Source organism: Erithacus rubecula (genome assembly GCF_903797595.1).
Source record: "Erithacus rubecula genome assembly, chromosome: 10".
In the NCBI taxonomy this organism is placed as follows: domain Eukaryota; kingdom Metazoa; phylum Chordata; class Aves; order Passeriformes; family Muscicapidae; genus Erithacus; species Erithacus rubecula.
Window position 1 is genome coordinate 18,117,845 of NC_136662.1, and position 23,078 is coordinate 18,140,922.

Consider the following 23,078-nt stretch of genomic DNA (forward strand, 5'->3'; position numbering starts at 1 on the left):
TGGGGGCAGGAGTCAGAGGGAGTGCCTGGGTCAAGGGAAGGTTTAAGATGTGTTTGGATTTAATTCATCTTACAAAGAAACTATTTCCTGCTATTGAAGATAACTCCCTCCTGAACCCACCTGCCCACACACAGGCTGCAGGCATCCAGAAAACCCAGCTGGAAGTGAAATGATGTGAGCAAAGTGTTTCCTCACCAGAAGGGCAATGGGTTAGGATGCCATTCCTTCCCACAGCTACTGGACTGGATTGCTACTGCTGTGTGAGTCTGTCCTTTGGGACCTCAAAGTTACAGGTCCTGACATTGCAGCAAGGGGCTCAGAATCTGGTCTGTGAAGGTTCAGAAAACTGAACACCCAAAATCTTCCTTAGAGACCAACAAAACAGGTAACCCCACCCACCCATCAAATTAAATGTGCATCTTTTATGAGGATTAGCAAGAGAAACAAAATGCAGTGGCACTGAAAAAAGGAACTACTTTCTCACAACTCCTCATTAAGCTCCATTTTATGTTTTACCTCCACATAGCTTCCTTAGAAATTTTACCATCCTGAAAAAGCTCAAAATTCCAAGAAAATCCTTTCCAACTTTGAAGGCCCCAATGTGACTTCAAAACACTAATTCTTTGTACCACCCAGGAGCAAACGTATTTCCTGAACTAACCAAAAAGTAGAATATTTAGGTTAAAAAAAAAACAACCAAAAACAAAAAACCAACACAAAAAAACCCACATGGAGTCTGACAGGCTTAACTCAATAACTTTTTACTGAAGTGGCTGCTGCCAAATGTACACGCACACTTCCCTTAGCAAGTGATATTCTCCCTTAACCCTTTGGGCACTCTTGTTCCTGTATTTTTAGGGAAGTTTTCTATTTCTCACAGCAGTGCTGCCTCTCTTCCTCATCTCCCTAATCACAAAGCAAAACACTTTATTTCTGTGTTCCTCTACACTCATCAAGGAGAAAGTGCTCCAGTGTGCAAACTCATGCTGCCATTCTACAATTCTGGTTTGCATTAATTAATCCATTAATGTTGTCAAAAAGAAATCAGCTCAGTCTGAGAGCAAAGGCAAGGCAGTGACCACTTCTAGAACCAGAATTTTCAATACAACTTTATCACCTTTCCAACCCCACTACCAGAAATCTTGAGTCTTTCCTTACTGCACTCCTTACAGGTTTTTCAAAACTAGAGGAAACTGTCCATTGCTGATAGCAATGAAGTTTATCACTAGCAGAGCAAAGTAGAGAGAACTTGTACACTGCATCAGCCACTGTAGCAAAAAACCACCAAACCCCAAATCCCTGCCCAACAAATATATTAAGTGCTTTTAATCATCAGTATGTTAGATAGTACAGGATTTTCCTAGCTCTCATCTGTGATTTTTTTATTTTACGAATTCTCAGTAGTGAGAAAGTTGCAAGAGATGCTGCATCAGTTCAAGAGTTCACCTCTCTGTATACCTGGAGTAGGAAAACCTGTTCATAAAAGAATTCTTTTATAATAGAAATCATTAGACAATTTAAATGAAAGTGCAGTATGAGTCCTTCTTCAAATTGTTAATAATCTTTGTCATTATCACAAACAAACATCTTCAAGGAAGAGTCCAGTCAGAACAGACCTTGCTTTTAGGACATAGAGGACATTGATGAAATGAGCTATCAAAGCTACTTCCATTCTTGTTTTCCACACTTCATGGCTCTTTGGCTGCAGATCCTGCTGCTCCCAAAAAACCACAAGAGTGTGTAGGGTGAGAGTTTCCTCAGCTAAATCAAATCTAGAGTCAATCAGAGGCAGAACTATTTCCTGGCCTCACATCCCGGATCCAGCAAGCAGTAGGGTGATGTGCCTGGATAACGTGGCACTGGCTCAATCCCACATACTGCTCAGCTGTATCACAGGGAGTCACTCCTGCAGGGTGAAATGGCTACTGCTGGATTCCCAGGTGGCACTTGTGTATTTTCCTCACCTGCCTGTTGGCTTCAATGTACAGCCCAAGAGTATTCACTCGGTAGCACAGCCCCTCCTTCATGATATGGACGTAGCAGCGCACTTTTCCTTCGTGGAGAGTTTCATTCATATCTCCTCTATGATCATTCCAACAAGAGTTATCTGGAGCAGGTTTCAGCAAGCTATTATCTTCCTTTATGAAACTATAAATGTCTGGAGAACACACACATGCATGAAGTTAGACAGGATTTAATGAAATGCTTTCTGAAGAGGAATACTATTAAAATACTGTTGGTGAAGGGAAATCTTTGCCTCACCTCATCTCCATGGCTAGATACTCAGCAATCATTAACAGATTTTATCACATGTAGTGAGTAAGTGCTTATTTTTATTCTGCAGGTGTGAATTAAGGAATCAGGACAGATGCAATGTTTTGCCCAAGGTCACACAAGGAGACAGCAGAAATGCTAAAAATAAATTCCAGGATCTGAGATCCTGTCCAGTTCCCTGTGCAAGGTGGTTAAGGCTTAGTCTGTTGTCCTACCCAATTTTAGGAAGTCCCTCCTGAAACTACATTTTCAAAAATTAATCAAATTTTTTTCCAGGAAAAAAACAACTAAAGAGCCCCTAGTTGATTTGCTTATGGTTTCCACCAAAATGAGGGAGAACAAAAGAATTTATATTACACAATACTGTTTGAAAAATAAATCTACTAGAATCTTTGCTAGGAAAAAAAAGCTTTCTCCGCTGAGGAAAAAAAAAGCTGAATCACTAAAACAGTGTTCAGGCTAGTTCTGTACTCTACTCCAAAACTCAGCTGTAGCATATGGGCTTTAAAACATCCATAAACCCAAATGTTTGATATTGTACTGACCTAGGGAAGCTTGCTCTTTTTTCTTTTGGTCCTCTTCTTTGTTGTCTAGTCCTTGCTGCAATGATGCAGCAGAAGAAAACTGTTTCCTAACCAGATGTGGAATCAGTTCACTCCGGAGAGATGTGATTGTCCTGAAGAAAGAGATACATGAAGTCTGTGAATGCCAAGACTTATGTCTTCATTTTCTTTGCATAACATCATCAGACATTTTGCACACTTCCTGACGATGAATCAGAATGGCAAGATATTAAGACAATGTCCCTATGTCACCTGCTTCCTTAATGCATTAAAATACAAAGAAATATTCAAAATGAGGAAAAAGTTTCATTTTTAGAACTACATCCCCTATATTTTAACAGAGATAACTATAATTTGTCATCATCCTACAATTCATATTTGTGTGCAGATGGAATGTACAAAGTACCAACATTGTAACAACAAACACTGAAGTCCCTTTATGTGGTTTAATAAATGGCATCAACTGACAGGAAAACAGAGAATAAAGTGCCCACAGAGGAAAAACCAAAGCAACTCCTTTTCTTTGTGATAAAAATATGGAAATACTATAGGATATATGAAATATCAGATCCTTAAATTGAAATTTTTATGACACATACATTAATGATATTCCTTCTCAAATGATACATCCAGAACATTTTAAAGACTCAATCCTTTAACCAAGAGAAATTAGGACATTTCAGTTAAGGTCCCAAGACTTTCATGCTCCAATACAAAACTCATAAGTGAACACAAAGCTTCCAGAGGCTTCAGCTGGCAATACAGCCATCTTCCCCTAGTACAGATTTCAACTTTTATTACATCCATTCTGATACTCCAATAGTAGGAGGTGGGGAAATCATGAGGGGTTTTATCTCAAGCCACCCATACCTTAAAAAAGGGTCCCAATCATTAGATTATTTCAACTCTTGCATTGATTTATACATTGCAATGAATCAACAAAAAACTCCCCTAGAAGACAAATATGAATGTAGAAAGTCTATTGTACAATGGGATTATAACCCTGCTGATTTAATTTTGACTATGAGAAGAAAATTTTATTTTTCATATAAAGTATATGGGAAAAAACCCCAAATCAACAGTTTTTACAGTTGGAGTGCAGTCTTAAAAGAGCTTTATTGTTGTTGTTTCATTATTTTAACAATCTCAATTTAGTTACTGAGTTGTGGATTATTTAAAGTAGTACTTGGGAAAATCATGCGGAAAATGAACTCAAACTTGGCATGTGCAAGAGGAAGTGCTAAACTTCAGAGGAAGGCTTGGGAGAACTAACACAGCGAGTTTGGCTAGAGGAACTCAACAAATAATAACCCACAAAGAAAGAGGAGTTGTTTAGAATGGAACACAGCAAAACTAGGAACTAACTAATAGATTAAATTACGAAAGGCAAGTACTAGAATGGGTACAGTGAAAATTATTTTGGTTGGCAAAATCTCTAGCAAAGGGGTATCTGACACAGTTCAAACTTTAAGACCAGCTCAAAGCCCACCAAGGCCCCTGTTCAGGTCAATGATAGTGAAGCAGACCTAAGGACCAAAACAGTTTTTCCTGTCTCTAGGTTTGAAGGGAACATTCAGATGGGATTGCCAGTTCAGCCCTATGAACAAATACAGCGTGTTTCATTTTCTTGACAAACCTTTTCTTCAGTCCTTCAGTGCAGGTTGTGTCACATCCTCCATTCTGCAGCCCACCTCTGAAATTTTGCTTTCATGTTTTATTACAGACAAGAAAAACCTCTAGTCTTTAGTCTCTCCTCCAGCTTGAAAATAAGATTACAATCACCTTCAGATAGCTGTATTTCAGGAACTGATGAAGCAAACCCTTTCTTCAATCACCGAGTTTCTGCCTGCTAACCCCTCGCAGGCGCGCGGTGCCGCGGCCGCGCTCCCACACACGTGTGGCTCTGCAGATGGGCAGTTTACTAGCTCACACTGTTTGCCTGCAGCTGTGCCATTCAGCAGTGATTTCCTGCTCGGGTTTTATACTTCATCCAAAACCGACAATCCTCTGTTTCCCTCAGAGGCTGGCTATGGCATTTATAAGATATATTACCTATAAAATACCCAAGTATTTGGCAGTCTTAAATAGTCTGATGCAGAGGACAACACAACACGGTAGGAAATGAAAGCAGTGGAAAGGGGAAAAGACAAAGTTTTGCAGTTTTGCTTGGTTTTTGATGGTTTAATCTTTCTTGGCCAAACTCCTGAAGCTTTCCTGCAATTCTCTGAAGTGCTAGCCACATTCCTTTGCCAAAGGTGGAGCAAATCTCTGGGTCATCCATAAGATGTGGCTCAGAAACACATCCTTCTTACTGGAAAAGGAAAACCAGGAAGGTTTGCCTCTGCTTGCTGTTGAAGTAATTTATATGCAACTTTAAAGGAATTTGCCTTTGGAAAGTAGTAAAAATGCACAGTAAGGCCCTCTGTGAGAAAGATTTGGGAATTTTTTGCAACAGATCTTGCAAATTAAGATATACTAAATGATAGCATGAGAATATTATCTGACCATCAACGGTGGGAGAAGCCAAACACCTAGCTGGAACTAGGAAAGGAATTTAAATTAAAGGAGATGCAGAGGTACTGAAGACCCTTCATCAAGAAAGAAAAATCAGCAGGAGTTTGGAAGAACCAATTGGTCTGTAACTTATTTACAGAAAAAGACAAACAAAAAAGGTTTCTGGTCTAGTGTATTTAAAATCCTTACAATCAAAACTTCACATGCCTATATTAAGAAAAAATAAACATAAAACTTATAAGCTGAAGAAAGCATCTTTTTTTTTATTCTCTTCAAGTTTTAAAAGTTGGAGCCCCCTGGTTTCTAAAGCTCATTGTTTTCATTAGCACCAAGAAATGAAAATGAAATATGCACTGAGATCCACAGAAGGAAAAATCTGCTACAAGCAGGAGAAAGAAACTAAAGGGGTGAGCGGAAGGAGAGCAGGGCACACAGAATTTTGGCAGAAATCCAATTCTAAGCCAATGTGGAGTAAGCATGCTCTTGACACCTCAGAGCAAACTCCAGACGGTAGAGAGCATAAACATGAACCTGCCTTGGAGAAACATTTGCCAAAATAAATATATTTTCATAAAATCTAGCCCAAGTGACAGGCCTTTCTTCATGACTTTTCATTCCCTAAACTTTGATTTTTGAAGTTCTATCTGTCTGTTTTCACCCCAACAGAAAGTAGCAGGTTTTCAATGAAACCACCAAAGATGGAGAGCACTGTTAAATGTCTGCTTGTAAATGAAGAGGGGGGGACACACCAATCCCTGAAAAACCTTATGTGGCTCCAGTATCTTGAGAAGAAGAGTTGGCAGCATTTTGAGAAGGGTTGATACTGATCACATTTTAAGCATACAAAAAGAAGTATCTCTGGCATGGAATCTGCCATTCATGCAGCAGGTCACAACTACAGGGGATGTTGGAAAGAGATGGTGCATAAGTGGGGGAAATGAAGACAACTGGGCAGTTTAAGTTCATGGTGTGAGTGCAAGGAAAAAAATGGGAATTCCAGTGAAGATGAAATATTTAAAAATCAAAAGAACCTCCTGGAAAATTCAAATTAAATGTACCTAAGAGCTTAGAGCACATATCAGTTACCTCCAGTCAGCTACGTGGATTGCAGACTCAGAGTCAGGCAATATAAACCTAAAATATTCAAGGTTAATTTTATTTAAAACCTAAAACATTAAGGCACAAAAATGGCTACTTGGTCAGACAACTGTTATTTTACCAAGTACTGTTATTACCAGAAAAACATAATTACACCTTTAGAATGTCTTTATCTCTGGTCCCTGTGCACTCTATGCATTCCCAGTGTTTCAGGCATTTTTGTGTCTCAGTAAAGGCACAGGTAAGGTTCATGCTATATTAAAAAAATTTACTTGTGAAAGAACATTGGGAGAAAACACCCTAGGGTCAATAAGCTTAATATTTAAACACAGCCATGCAGAGATTTTCAGAGATTTTTAACCAAAAATAAACTTAAAACAGTCTACAACATGGCAGAATTAAGTTTGTTTCTATGTATGTTATATTATATTACATTACATTATGGCCCACAGAGGGCCAACTTTTACTTCTTGCTGAAATGCAACTGCCTCTGGGATGAAGCTTATTGAAACTTCAGCAAGAAATGAAGAACAATGTATCCAGCTAAAACACAAGAAAAGTTTTGGAGGGAAAAAACCCTAATACTGTCCCTTTAAAAAAAGACAAAAAAGAATTTCTTTCACAATTATGCTTTAATGGGCTGTGATTTCTGCTCTTAGATATGTGTATTGCTGGAAACTCTGTCACAGGACACAGAAAATAATGGTTCTGATCAATGACGGTAAGAAAAGGGATCTAATAAAATATTTTGCAATAATAGAAGAGTCTATTTGAATCTAAGTTTAGGTGACCTTGAACAAGTCTAGGTAACTGTAGGTGCTGTTTAGCTTGATCCACAGCAGAAATAGGAGCATCCACAGCTTCTGTTTCCTGCAGCTAATTCTCACCAGCTTCAGACACCCTGAACACAAATGTCAGTTCCATTTACCGGCTGTCATTCATTTTCATTTTCCATGTTTAATGTTAAACACCATAAAATAGTATTAATGAGTATTAGCATTCTAATATCCTCCCTGTTTTATTAATCTGTGATGAAGCATGAAATCTACTGTTGCTGTCAGCACCCACCTGTGAAATCTGCTGCCACCCTCCATGGGTGTTACAGGGGGCTTCCCTTGCTATCACTGCCAGCACTACCAGCTACATCTACTGCTGCAGATGGTGTTTATGATTCCCCACTACAAACAAGCAGATCATTAACCCTTTTATACCTATTTGAATATTATTTTTTTTAAAGAGGCAAATGTTAGCTCTTGTATAGCTATGCAAGCATACACTGGGTTGGGTTCTGATCTTAGCTCCATGGCCTTCAACAGAGATTCTTCAGATCACATCAAAAGAACATGAGGCTGTATTTCAGACTGGTGCTCATAATTAATGTTAGAAATGTATACATAAATACAACTAAACAAATCCTAAGGCAACTTACAGTTTTGGCCAGAAAGACATGTTTATACAGAACAATAAAGATGTAAGAAAAAGGGAGGGAAGAAAAAAAAAGGGTGTGTTGGAAGAAAGAGAAAAGTTAATTCTGAACCCTGTAGGTACACAGTTCATGGTTCTCATCGTTTAGAGGATAAAGCCAAATAACATTTAAAAATTCCATGTAAGCTGGGAGCTCTCTTGTTGAATCTCAACGTTATTTTCTCCAGATCCTTTGATGGAGATTAAAAATTTCCATGTGAATACAAAGAAAGAAACAACAGTTACTCTGAGATTTTTTCCCTGAGCATTTAATGCTCCAAACTAGAGCAGCCAGCCACCATTCCCATCTCCTCCCCCCTCCTTCAAGAAAAAAAAAGTCAACTCACTTTGAAGAAAAGACAAAACAGACAAAACAGGGTCAGGGCAAGGGGGATTAGGGAAATGATATTTATATCATGGACCAAATTAAAATGTCAATGCAAGAGGCAGGCAAACAGCCCATGCCACATATATACACCAGGCATGTTTCCTCAAGGAAACAGGAAAGAGATTTGAAAAGAGTTAATGCAGTCCTGAGTTAATACCACCTGCCTCAGACTCAACACCACTTTAAAGACAGTGTTTGGGTCCATTTCCCACAACGCTGTTTTAACAAGCACAATGGAAAAAGGAATTACAGGAGTTTTCCCCTTCTTCTCACTGATTCATTACTAAAAATGCTGGAATTTCTGAGACATGCTAAGAATGTGGAGAAAACAGAGAAGGACTACATACAAAAGGAAAAAAAATCAAGTGATAAATCTCCAGGGTGTGTCGCATCTCTGCAGAAGGCCATTTCTGCCTTTACATCTTGCACTAATCCTTTTGCCTTTGTTTGGTGTACCAATTACAATAAAGGAAAACTCCAAAGTAACCAGGTAAGCCAATGAACTGCCAGGCAATTAATTGTGCCTAATTCAATAACCTGCATCACTCATCACAACATTAGACATCTGTTACATCTTGCTATGTTCTATTTCTCCAGTTCTACTCTCAAAATTCGGACCACAAAAAGAGTAAATACATTTCTCACATCCAGCCACAATTTCATATTAATTAATTAATAGCTTCTCTTATTTTTGAAGTTAAAAGCCTAGGGAGAAGACAAGGAAACTTCAAGAAATGGTCTACTAAAATGCAATTCCACATGACTGCATTTGTGTTTCATCTGTCTTTCCATACTATCTTCTAACTAAAACCTTCAAGCCTGACAGCAACATACTCCCAATGCTCAAAAGAACGTGCATGACTCATTCAAAAGCCATTACACATCAAGCCAGTAAAACTGCACAGCTTTGCTTTGCAGGCTCAAGTTTATGAATGACTTCCCAAAACTGCAGAATCACCACCAAAACCCCACATTCCAGATGATGGAGGGAAAGCAGAAGACACGCAAGTGACAGTCACAAACACCATAACTTGGAGAGGAACCAGATCAAAGTATGAAAGGGATGGTATGGATGCAAACCACATAAAAGCTGTTCTCAAGTTCCACCAAGTCTGGATGCAGTTAAAGGAGCAGGGATCTAACTTCCACTTCTGCCAAAAAGCCCTTTGGGAAACAAGGCAGCTTTCTGAAAAATTGACCACAGAAATTAAAACTCCTCAATTACATACTCAAATCCTTTGAAAGCGTGTGCACACTCAGCTCAGGTCATCTAAGTAACCTTAACTCTGCCCACTTGCCAAACAGCCAGCAACACCCCACAGCTCCTAACTAACACAGGAATGCCAGCAAGTTTAGACATTTTTAGAACTTCTCTCTGACCAAAAGTCTCTGAGGCCGTCGGAGGCCACCCAGGGTGTTTGGCAGGTTGTACACACTGCTGAGGAATGGATCTCATTCATTCCCAGACAGCATCCCATTCTTCTAAAACAAGCGCACCTGCAATAAATGTGATTCCTTGCCAGAACTCATCTTTCCCGTTTCTCTCCCACCTCCGCCTTTGCAGCCATCTGTGTCTGAGTTACCAACTTTTTTCTAAGTGCCTTTGAAATCAGGCTCCTTTTCTGAAAATGAAACAGAGGAATTCTGACAATTTGCCTAAACAAACACATATATACGATGGATTTGATAAGGCTGACATGTATCCATAAACCGATAAGTTACGTAAACTTTGGGTGCTTAATTACATATTTAGATAAATAGATTTAAACACTTCAGAGTGGTATAAAACGTGTAAGTATCACAAAATACAGACATGGCTGTAGCTTCACATGTAGCCTCTCCCACCCCACTCCACTGGTATTGCATTACAGGCACTGAAGATGCCCACAGGACTTTGCTGTTTCTCCATGCAGATATGTTTGGTGGTCTGCAATCAAACAGACCTATCCTCAGTTTGACTAATTTCTCTCAGCAGTCTGCGAAATAAACTGGAAGCTCTGGTGTGTAATTCAATCCTGCTTCCACCTATACAAGTACCATTTCTACACCCTTCTCCCCAGCAATCACTCTACCTTAACTCCTATCCTCTATACTGATTGCTGATCCTTGCTCCATCTCTTCCTGTAGGACAACTCTTCTGTTCTTTTTACCATAGTTCTTGCAAGATCTTCTGTCTGTGGTAAGACTAAACTTTTTTTTGGTCTTTGCTTTATCCTTTCTTGAAGAACTTTGAAAGCTTTTTGGCCAATGAATCCCATCTCCTCTTTTTCATGAGACAGCTTTTATTCATAATGTTTTTTCCAGGTGGTATTAATCCATAAAAGTTTGGTGTAAAATGCTGTTTGAGCTACAGTTCATCTCTGCATCTTTGACTTAGGGGAAATATCACTCTTTCTCTCCATTCAGCTCTTGGATTTCTTCAAAACCAGTAGCTTAACTAGACAGCATTCAGCATTTCCCATAGAGTATTTAAAATGTTATACTCAATTTCTTTTTAGTTTTTTCACTTTAAGTAAAGAAATTCATAGTTGCTCCTCTTTGATTCAAGATTATTCTAAGACCAACCCTTACCTCATGCTCTAGGCTCCTTATCACATTCAAATGGAACCCAGAGTACCATTACTGATTGAATGATGGTTCACTAAGTCAAGGAAGACACTTCTTAGCTACTCTATTCATGTATGTGTGCCCTATCATCACTGGTAGCATTTACTGTCCCAACTACATGCAGAAGTTAAAAGTCTCCCACCACAATAATTCAATGCAATAAAAAAGTCAGCAACAGTGTTACAGACATATTTATGATTGTTTATGTTTCATTTGCCTTGCTAAGGTACAATGGAATTTAACATTGAACTAACACCTAGAGAAAACAACTACAAGGAAAAGTGAAATACTAGAAAGACAGTAATTGTTTTCTCTCTTTACCCAAAATGCAACCTGTCAGTAAAAAGAGACTCAGCATTTCAGAAGGATGTGTCAGTGACTGAGGTGTTGTGGAAGAAGAAAGATTTAGGAGCAAAACAGAGAGGGGCAGAAAGGAAGACATTATCTTGAAAATTGTACATTCAGATAATCTGAATGGAGAAAACAACAGAATTACGTTTTCCATTGCAAGAGACATATACATGATATCTTAGTACAAGGATTGTATCCTCACAGGGAGATGCCCAGCAAGGCAAGACAATAACTTTAACCAAAGTATTATCTTACATGCAAGTAGTGCTGGGTACAGAAAATGTACTGCACTGATAAAAGAATGCTTAGGGTGATACTGCCCAAGAGGCAATGATTTAAGAAGGAACAATAAAAGGGAAAAAAAAGCACAGAAAGATGGGTAAATAAATTACTTCTTGGCTCCAAATTCACATCTTGTGTGAAGACAAAAGTCAGCTTGACTGTAGGTAAACCAAGGAAACTGAAACTGCATCAAACGATGGAAAAAATAGTTAACAATTTTTAATGTTTATTATCAGATCAGAGCAAGCCCAGCTGAGGCCACCAAGAGGGTCAAGAGCACATGACACAGGAGGAGAAGCTGGGGGAGCTGGGTTTGTTCAGCCTTGAGAAGAGAGGGCTGCGGGGGAATCTGATTACGGCTTTCCACTACCACAAGGGAAGTGATAGAGAAGGCAGACAGAATTTTCCAAGAGGTGAACAATGAGAGAGCAAGAGGCAACAGATGCAAGCTGCAACAAGGGAAATTCCAGTTGGGACATAAAGAAAACAATTTTTCAGTGAGTGGTACAGTCCTGGGACAAGGCCCAGTTTCCATCCTTGGAGATTTTCAAAACTCAACTGCAAAAAAACCCCCGACCAACACAAAAGTTAGTCTTGAGCAGGAGGTTGGACTAGATCCTGCTAGACATCCCTCCCCAACCTAAATATTTCTATGATTCTATAATTGAATGACGTCTTTCATGCCCTCCCTAAATTCACTTTTTTTACAGAATCCAAAGGGTCATAACATTATGCTGTAAGTCACAGTAAGAGAACAAAATTAACACATTTTAACATTTATCTCAGAAAAAATTTGCATTAGGAGCAGCTTAGGTGCACCGAATACTGTGCTGTGACCACGAACTGTTTGGTATGTCAGGCACTATGGAGTCTCATGGTGCCACAAAAAGGTTTGCAGTTATTGATGAAGTTGATCAGCTCCAATTTAGCATATCCAAAGATATGTTTACTCTCAGGTAGTCTGCCAAAAGGAAAAGGAATTGTATTTCTTACAGAAGGCATTTGTTGAAAATCATAATGTGTTTAAATCTAGTTCGGATCATTAGGGCTTTTCCCCCTGAGGTTTCAGGAGCAAGCTTGATTGGTACCATGGAAAGATGATAACAGTAATGATACCCTGGAGGAGGAGGAGATCAACAAATTTTAAATCCTGGCATCTCTAGTAAGGAGCAGGGAAAGCTCCAACAGCTGGATATGTTTGACAAGGAAAGGAAATGGGAAAGATGAATTGCCATTTCACATTGTAATAGATTAAATGCACTAAGGAGGAGGCTGAGTTGGGTTGACTGTGGAGTGTTTTTCCCCCCTTTTTCTCTTCCTTGTTTGAAAAGCTACAATCTATTTGCCCTGACTTCACTCAGTATACTTCCTGTAGGAGCTATTTGTTTATTTATCCGTTTTAATCACAAGGAAAGTATTCATTATAAAATCTCTCTTTACAGCAAAGGAGAAACCTTCCAGCCACACGGCTGACACATGTTAACTTGCAGGTATTCACAGAGCAGGTTCTGTTTTAAGCCATCTTTCAGGCAGCCACACAAAGACCACCAAAGCTGGGTGTTCAGCTCTGCCAGACCTCCCCCAGCCAGCAGCCCTTGCCAGGAAACACAGGTGACAGCCTGAATGATAAAAAGGCATTTAGAGGGGAAAAAGAAAAAATGCACTGGTTTAGTCTGGGCAGCACCTTAATATAAACCTGCAGGGGCCTTTGTGTACAGCATAGCACACAGCCATCCAAGCAGGAGCTCCAGAGACACTCGTACCTCCAGTTTCCAAGCATTTCACACTGCCCTGCCCTTTATCGAGGGAGGGTGGTTCTGCTGCAGCTCTTTTCATGGCCACAGATCTCCCAACACAGCACTGAGACAGCAAACCTTCCTATCCCCTCTTGGTGCTGGCCCAGCACCAAGCACTGTGTCCAGAGGCTCTCTGAGCACAGCAGAGGGGAGCTGAGCAGTGTGATCTGGGATTGCAGCTGAAGCAGTTTGGAAAGGCAGAGCACTATGACCTCACACAATTTGCTCTTATTTATTTCAGCAGTTAAAAAAAAAAAAAAAAAAAACAACAAAAACCAACCCAAACCCCAGTGTTTAACTTTGTAAACAAATAATACTGACTTTGGCTATAAAGTTTACTGCAAATTTGCTCAGTTCAGAAAAAAGTTTCTCTACTGGCACATTCTGGCAGGCAGTTCTCCAGAGCTGGAAGAACTGCAGAAAGCTGATTTGTTTTCTTAGCTACAGCTCAGACTCTCACGGGGTGCACCCCGAGGGGAGGGCTCCCCGGGGAAAGTGGATTTCCCTGGCGGCAGGCAAGATGTTAGTGCTCAGCATTCCCAGGATAAGGCACTGGGAATTGCTAACTCAGACCTTTTGAAGTAAGCACAGTGCTGCTGTTTATCATTCTTGCCTTTCCAGTACCACACATGATCCTTCTGGCTGCAGGAAGAGCAGCCCACTTCCCAGGTGACAGTACCTGGGAAACTGTGGCTTTTTCTACATCCAAAACTTCAGAAGGACTAGATTCTGGACAAAATGGTAATTTGCAAAACATATTACTTAATACAATAAAATCTGGCCTTTTTTTATGAGGAAGATGGGTGGGGGAAAAAGGGGGGAAGGACACTATAAAAGTATGTGAAATGTCCTAATATATAAGAGGAATATGTGTGTGGTCAATTTTGTTTTATGTATGCCTACACAGTCTTTAGAAATCAAATCTGAAGATCTTATGTCACACAGTGCATGTGACATCAGATGGAGAACAGAGAACCCAGAACATCTGAGCAAACACACAGTGGCATCTGCCTCCACCAAATCTGAAATGAACAACATTCAGAAGTGGTGCAACTAGGGTGTCTAAAGAAAAACTGCCCAGAATTTCCTATTTTAAGTTTCTGCCTTCGTCTGTTTGTAAACTTTGCCAAAGTTTAACTGTTTTGGCTGAAATTACCCATGCCAGGTGTTTCCCTCAAGCTGATTATTTTTTGGATAGCGTCATCAAAAATGTCTCAGCTATTTCCAAGAACAAAATTATGGAAAAAAATCCCTTTGTTTTGACCATGTTAAAAATATTTCATCTACTCTGCTGAAAAGCTCTTGCACTTCCATGCTTAGAATTTGGCACAGCACAGGGTTGTCTTTTCGTCTGGGCACTACATTTGTAAACAGGAAAAGTGCCCATGCTACATCAGGCTAAGTCTGAAAAAACAGTTTGCACATGCTTGAAAGAGACCAGTTTGGTTTGTGTTTTTTTAACTTCGAAAAGGTAGAAGTACTTCTACCTTGAGCATGCTCCATTCTCTCTTTTCTGCAAGGTAAGTGAAGCACTTGTGCACTTTTCCACAAAGAAACAGAATATGCTCCAGGCCACGGTTATAAATGCTGAGATGGATATTCTTTGAAATTTAGAGCATCCCATCTCCTTCTGGTGGTTGACCTGAAAGGTGATAAATCTATGCTGATAACAGCTACTCCATTAGCAAGAGTCACAGTAGACCCACTGATTAATTCTAGAAGTGTCACATACATACATACATATACACACTTACAGAATATCATGGTAATAGTCTGGACACTCAAATTAAGAAAAGCTAGAAGCATGTTGCTTATACCTCAATTACGATCTTGTGTGTTCACATTATGATACAACCCTTAAAAACACACCTACTTTTCCTCTCTCCCCAGTCTCAATCCCTTCTTCAACCAATGCAAAGATGGACTATGCCCTGGGGATGAATCACCTTTGTGTAATGAGGCAGAAGAATGACTGCCTCATTTGTTAGAACATGTGTGTTAAATGTACAAGGCAGAGGGCTGCAAGAGGAGAAAAGAACTGCAAAGATATAAGGCAAACGAATGATGCCTGAAGAATTGATTTTTATTTAAATTTTTTAAATTCCCTTCTGTCAGAGGATTCTATGGATGGTGCTGAATGCAGAACATAATTCTGATTTCTGCAGGTTGCCATTTTAATTTAATGTCACAATCCGCTCAACCCGAGCGGGAGTCGTGATGGTTCATTTGACCCCAGGTGCAAAAGACAAAAGCAAGAGACTCAGGTTTTATTCAGCAGAAAGCAGTAATGCAGTTTATTGCATGCCAACAATTCAGTTTTGCAATAGAAGAGAGAGAGAGAGAGAGAGAGAGGTAAAGGAAATTAAGTAAAAGGGGAGAGAGAGAGAAAGGATGGGGATACAGTTACCAACAAAAGGGATGTTGTCCTTGAGTCATCCAACAACAGACGCGTCTTCAGTCCGTTGGGGAGATCTCAAAGCTTCTTAGGAAAGTCACTTTTTATAGTCCTTTTCCAAAGTGAGTGGCCTTCAGCCAAAAGGTGGGGAGATTTATGGACTATTGTACATGGAGATGGTTGTTCTAAGAAACAGGTGCAGGAACAGGGTGCTATAACCAGCACCCTGCTCGAGAGCAGCGCACCATGGCAAGCTCCAAGCACACCTACAAACAGTCCCTTGGCAAATCCACCTCTGCCAGGCCAGAACTCGGGTCCAGAGTCAGCATTGAGGCCCTGGGGTCTCAGTCTCTGATCATGGTCAGGAGGCAGATCAGAGAAACTTTAGACCGACTCTTACATTGATTATCACCCTGCAACAGCTATAGTCAATGGAAAACGTATTTTCAACATTATTATTATGTTAAGTATTGAAAAATGGCATACTTAAGACAAAGATGCTTCAAACCTCAGCTCTTGTGTACCCTGGTTTCCCACTTTCAGAAGGGTGAAAATTACTGTTTCACTAATAGTGGTGCTGAAAAGATAGTTAATGGACTTTACAGAATCAGTGATTAGCACCAAGAGGAACGTATTTACTTTTACCACTCCAAAATAAAATATTTATTTACCTTATCTTCAGAACATGTTTAAACAGGGAATAAGATTGGTGGCCTTCACCTGAATGACAGAAGTTACATACAACACTGAGTAGCATCTCCTTCAGTAAACATCTCAGGCAATAAATGATGAAATGGTCACAGAGGAAAAAAGAAACCCCAAACAAGATACAAAGTTCTGTAACTGAGGCCGTACCATAATATGTGGGGAAAAAAAAAGCAAAAAGTTGCATAGGGAGCCTCAGCTTATTAACTGGCAAGTACTACAAATTACAAAGTTAGTATTTTTAAATGTGGCTTTTTGCATGCTCAACCTGTAATTAAGTTTTGATTAGGATATTCCTGACAAATTCATCTGCACTGATGAAATTTGAGAAAAAATATTTTGGAGACCTTATTGATTAGGAACACGTACTGCTTTGCTTTAGGCAGCCTTGATCTGGCTTAGGGCTTTCTGGCCTGCCTCAAAGAGGGTGAAAGCAGCAGTCTCCATATGCCTACAGGTTTCAGCTGTGAGCATGGTAAAATTCTAAAAAATACAACAAATGTTTCATTCTGTACCTGCATAACTGACTTTGGGCACAATGCCATTCAGGCATACATATATTATAAATGCATATTATGTATGTTCTTAAGTACATTAACAGGATATGCAGAGACATATCTTCAAGACTTAAATTTCCAAAGCAAGTTTGAATTTTCCATGTAAAAACTTAACAAGGAAAGGGGTTGCTCTATATCTATCTCACCTCTGCCTTCCTCTGAATTATGTATCTTACATCAGCAGGCCAAACCTTTAGAAATTTTCAGGAAAAACAGAACACAAGCTACCATGCAATTTGCCTTTGATCACAGTTCTGGTAGCAGCTTTGGTGGGCTTGTTGGGAGCCGACTGTCAGCACACAGCACAGAACCACCGGCGTGTCTGCGCAGCACGCGGGGCACGGGCCGATCCTGCCCTCTGCTACACATCAGCTTCACAGCAGAGAGGGAATAAGGACTCTCTTCTTCCATCTGCTCCGAATGCAGCAGCGAGGCAGGATTCCAACCTAGCACTCAGGAGAGTGCCAAAAAAGGGACTGGCTACTGTGCTGGCTGCCACTCCAGGGCCCCAGGGGTGTGAGGCCCGCCAGCTGTGGGGTGGAGCCGTGCCCCCAGCCAGCTCCAGCCTCTGCTTCTGTCTCGCTGCTGGCTCAGCACGCAACGATCGCTGTAAGAACAGCAATATTGTGCAGTTCATCATGTGGTGCAGGTGTTCACCTTCACTATCCCTGCCTGTGCTGGCAGAGCAGCCCCAGCAGCACGCACGGCCTGTGCCTGCCTGTCTTCCCACGCCACAAAATGCGGCACCGATGAGATCCCCGGGCTGGCTTTGCTCTGAAAGAGAAAATGCTGAGGAAAGGAAAGCTCTCACATAAATACCAAGAGCTTGTATTTTTAACTGACTTCTCTCCATGTGGAGGTGCGATAGAACCACATGCTCTCTATCAAGACCAACCTCAGCAACTCTAATTTCCCAGATGAAGAAAGGAATCTGGTGAAGAATCAAAGGCCTCCGCTGAAATAAACCCCAGGGTCAGGTACCACGAGCAGAAAATTCAGCCCAAACAAGAGCTGCTTCACATTGAGGTCATAGTTCCTGTTCAGACAGGATAAATCCAGCTGGTAGCAGGGCATGGTCTGTGTCCTCTTGTGAACCTCATGTGGACAGATCCAGAAGTCACCAGTGCTGGGTACCCACTGCAGATGCAAGGATGGAGATGCTCATCTGAGGGCAGAGGCTGGCAGTGCACTGCAGCAAATCAAAGAGCACCCCTTAACCAACCTATCCTGGTGAAGCACAAGTATGGAAAGAATAAGAGGAACAGCTGTAGGAAATAAACTGCTATGGGCAAGAATTTCTTCAGCTGTTGCCCAAGCCAGTATGGAACCACTAGGGTTTGAGTTTGGTAGATTTGGACAGGGTACGACCCTTGCACACTTGATTTCACTAGGATTCAGTGCTGAACTAATGGATGAGTGATAGATGGAGATTTAACTGCCAAAATGCATTTTTTCCTCCTAAGACAGGAAAGAAAAAGCAGTTTCGTTCCTGAAAAATAAATTCTCCAGGTTTAAATTACATTAGCGACATGTTTTTTTTTATATTTTTGTCTGGACATACATATTTGAGGGTGTTCTAATAAACAGATTATTTCCTTTAACTTTTATTCAAAGGCACTAGCAAGTTCTGCCTTTTAAAATTCAAGAATTTGATTTGCTATAGTGCAATAAAACTTCAGGCAGGATAATCATAAATTCAGACCTTTTAAAATAGTTTATAAAAATGTATTAAAAGACTACAAACTGAGTTACAGGCTACCAAACAGTATTTTGACCTCTCCTAACATCCCTCATCATAGAATCTCACTGCTGCCAAACAAACACTGATTATTTTCCAAACACTCCCACCCAGAAGAGGAAACAAGTGCATAGAAAAATCAAAGGAACTGTCTAGTACCACAAAGCAAGACAGTGATAAAGCTGATGAAAAAACCCTTGGTATCATGATTTCATCTTGGAGCTGAATATTCAGTCTTTTTCCAAAGCTGCCACACAACGAAGTTGTTTCGAATCCTAAAGCAATATTTGTATTCTTAGACAGAACCAAGGTTTGGCCATTTCATATTCCTTTTTCCCTGTTTTCATATTAGTTGCTAGTGACTTTGTACTTTACCTATAACACGTAGATTAATCTGAATGCTGATTATTCTTACAGGTACAGCTATAAATAAACTAGATTCACCCAGACAGAGCTTGTTCTTCCCATATCTTTTCAGCTAAGCTGGGACTCACTGAAGAGGAAACAGATTCCATACAGATAACCACATCAGTTTTCACATAATGCTTCAACCTGGAAGTAATCATAATTTTCCTCTACAAAAGCCAGTTGTAGCATCTGAATTTTTTACTGCTGGGCAATATCTTTTCAACTTTAGTACGTCAAAAAAACATTTGAAAAAATGCAAATGCTTCACTGAGCTACAAACAATGAAAAAAGGTGTTCTGTCTGCCATCAAACCCCGCTGTTAAAATATTAACACAATGTAAATATTGTAATATTGAGGAAGTACACTGTGTCAGTACTTCCTGGCACCATACAAGAGCTTCACTGTTCCCTTCAGTCCCTGCTGTTAGTTTTAAACACGCACAACTTAAACAAGGCATCTGAGCTTCTCCAGTCCTGGTGCAGAACTGCAGAGAGGCAAAATCTTACTGTAGGTTCTCTCTCGACTAAAAACCAAAGTATTAAAAAGAATCCTTAAACCCAAACAATTATGTAGATGTTAGTACTTCTGAGGCAAAAAAAAAATTCCCCAGAGTCTTTCAAAAGTTTTTGGCATATTGCTGCCAAACATGGAAAGATCTTTGGGTATGCACTGTCCTCCCCTTCCTCAGAGAAGAAAAACAAGCTGCAAATGCCCACCAGTGCCAAAAGCCTGAAAGCTGAAGTTATTCCTCATGGCAAAAGTCCCATTCCCCAGATTTGCTAGTTAAGCACATTACTTGCAATTGACTCTCTCATTTGACTGAATAAGCAGCATTTGTGTAATAAAGAGAATGAAGCAGCTATCTACCATTAGTAAGCCAGATGTTGCTATCAGGTCTTAGGAAATGCTGCCTAGCTGCTGTAATGATCTATTTGTCATGGAAGTGTCACAGAAAAGCAGGACGTTTCAAAAAATAGTGAAGACAGAGAATGACCTCACTACAGAAAACAACAACAAAAAAACCCAGTCAATCACACTTGCAAAAAATCTGTAGACTTTTTCTATGGGGACCTGGGGGCAACTGGAAAAATTTTACTCTACTGGCTTTGATTAATACAAGGTAAAATCCTGACTGAAAAAGTCAAAGATCTCACCAGTTTCCACTGAAATAGCATAAAGCCTTGAAATATGAAGTTACTGCTATTTACACTCAGAGACGTCTCTGAGTGACGTATCTGACAAAGACCATCCTTGTCTCACAGATCTAAATTCAAAACCAAATGAATTACCAGGAAAAAGCAACTGAATGTGTGAAATGTCTAATATTCCAGAAATGTCTAATCCCAGCAAAATTAGGTGCTAGGATTTCAAGAAATGAGTCCTACATCCTGTATTATGACAAAAGAAAGGTGTAAACACTGCTTCATGCTACCACAAGAAACACGAGAATTCCAAACCCTCACCAGCTTTCTAAAATACTAAATAAATGGTTTATTCCAGGTATAAAACATCTGCTGCTCCTGAAAATCTCACTCTTCACAGGTTTCTGTACACAAGTGGGAACTAAAATAACTTGTACAATGCCCTGTGTACTAGTCAAAGTGTCAGATAAGCCTCATTCTTATGCATGGTAAGAAATTGCCCTCGGGGTTAACACAGATTTTCCACTTAATTTTAACTTGCTCACAGACCCTTATTCTAGAAGAGCTCCTTCAAGTATGTATCCAGCTGTATCACCAGATTTGTATATGGTCAAGACTAACATAAATCTCCCAGCCTCAATGTTTTTTCACATGTCAGTTTATCTGCTAAGAAAATGTACTATGAACACAACACTTAGCCTCTGTATCTTTTATCTTACTTAAAAGGGGAGAAAAACTCTTGAGAACTCAGTGAGCATTCAGTACATGTAATGGGCATGAGAGGGCTATAAAAAGTCTAGGAACAGGACATCATTCCAAAACTGAACTACTTACTGTGAGGGGGAGTGTTCATTTGTTTGTTTTTAAAAGACAAACAGGGTGGTTTTTTTTGTCTGTTTCATGAAATATTATAGCTAAGATCCTTCTCCACTGCCATAAATGGATGTTTTTCTTACTCTCAGTGGGTGGTCTCAGAGTTTTGACAGAGGAATATCACAAGCTAAAAACATAGGATGCTACAGAGATAGCCCACCTGCAGTGGTGGTGGATGTGAAGGGGCAGAGGGAAGGTGATTGCAAAGACCAAAACAGACTGTGGTGGGGGAAATCAAAGGTCAGAAATGTATTCACAAGCCTAACAATAGGGAAGCCCTGGTAAAATAAGCAGTCAAAATGAACAGATACATTAGAAAAAGAAGGGATGCATAAAAAGAGACAAAAATGTTAGTGCTCACTTATGCTGGACTTTTCTTTTGTTTTTTCAAAAAGATCCTAGTAAGACACTCAGACATAAAGCTTGGCATTCCTTTTCGTACAGTTAAAATATTTTGAAAACTAGTTTCTTTTATATTTCTATTTTATGCTAGCTAAATTAATGAAAAAAAAGTCCTTTAAAAGCTCTGGTGTAAATCACATGTCAATGCAAATCCCTACTACCACCTTGTATGTTTTTTTGTTTCTTACCTGTTTTCTACCAGGAAGTCTACCACATATTTCTTCAGACAGTAGAGATGGGCATCCATCAGCCCTGTTCTGATGTGCATTCTGGGGTGCCTGGAAAAGAATAAAAAGGGAAAATCATGGAGCTTTTGCATGGCTGCTTACTATAATTTGACTTTGCAATGAGGTCAGGGGGTAGTGACAAGTGTACAAAGTTCTGTTCCTTTCCATCTACTGTTGGACTGCTGGAACAGAAGAGCCCAGGCTGCCATTATTTGGGCTTTGTCTATAAACTTACACCTGCTGGCCCTGGGCTGATTTGCTGCAAAAGAAAACACCTCCTCCAAGGAGTCATTACTCCTGCTACATCTTCTCATGTAAGTGGAAATTGCACATTACTGGGCAGGAAGCCAAAGTAATGGGCCCAGAGTGCTAAAAGTTACAGTGGGTAATGTCAGGGTACAATAATTCAAAGCTTCTGGCTAAGTGCCTGCCTTAATATATATGCAAGGCTGGGCATGTTCTGCTAGCAAACACAACAACACTACTGTGTTTTCTCCAACACTTCCTGGAGGGAAAGAAGGGAAGGAGATGGGGTCTGCTCACCTTTCCCACCCTACACATTACAAATGATTGCCACAGCTCAATTACAAAGCATTTGGCTATCCAGCTCAGTAAGGTGGGAAAGATCAGTAAAACTCCCACTCATCATAAGCCAAACAGGGAAGTCTTTACTTTTGGAGGTTATTATTTCAGAACCTCAGGAATCTCTGGTAGCTTCAAAATTCTAAGAATGAAGTTTAAATCATAAAGACTCATTGACTGCTTCTATTGCTTCTCTTCATGCTTTCTCTATTCTTGGATAATGGAAACCCTTTTTGGAACCTATCTCAAAACAGCTAGATATTTTAGGCCAATATTACTTTCCCTTCCACAAGTCTGTGGCCTCATCTGAGATCATTCTGGCAGTGTGAACATTTGCCACTAGTTCTCAGAACAGAAAAACCACAAAAATATTTAGCTTGCAGATTAAAAAAGACAAAACACAACAACAGTCAGGAACTATGCTGAGCTGCTCATGACATCCATAACTGCACTCACGGACAGAGGCTATTAAGGAGAGAAATTTCAATCCACACCTGAAATTGTCTCTGTTTTCATTCTTCTTCCTTTGATGTCTGGATTTTGTAATTAAGTTCGAATGAACATATTTTATCAGTGTACTCTATCCAAACTGGTTTGCTTATTCCAGAACATGCTTTAGTCAGATGTTTATGATCATGATCACTTTTATTATCTAGTTAGCTCAGCAGAAGGATCACTCACAAATTTAGCATGCATATAAATATAAATAGT

At 39.9% G+C, this 23,078-nt stretch overlaps 1 protein-coding gene across 1 annotated transcript in view; it reads right to left on the reverse strand.

Moving 5' to 3' along the window:
• EIF2B3 (eukaryotic translation initiation factor 2B subunit gamma) overlaps positions 1–23,078 on the reverse strand; it is a 99,143-nt gene that overhangs the window by 27,182 nt on the left and 48,883 nt on the right. The window contains exons 5-7 of the mRNA XM_079313309.1: positions 21,747–21,836; positions 2,820–2,950; positions 1,965–2,158 (exon numbers count right to left, since the gene is read on the reverse strand). Coding sequence (XP_079169435.1) covers positions 1,965–2,158; positions 2,820–2,950; positions 21,747–21,836 — 415 coding nt within the window. The remainder of the gene's footprint in view (positions 1–1,964; positions 2,159–2,819; positions 2,951–21,746; positions 21,837–23,078) is intronic.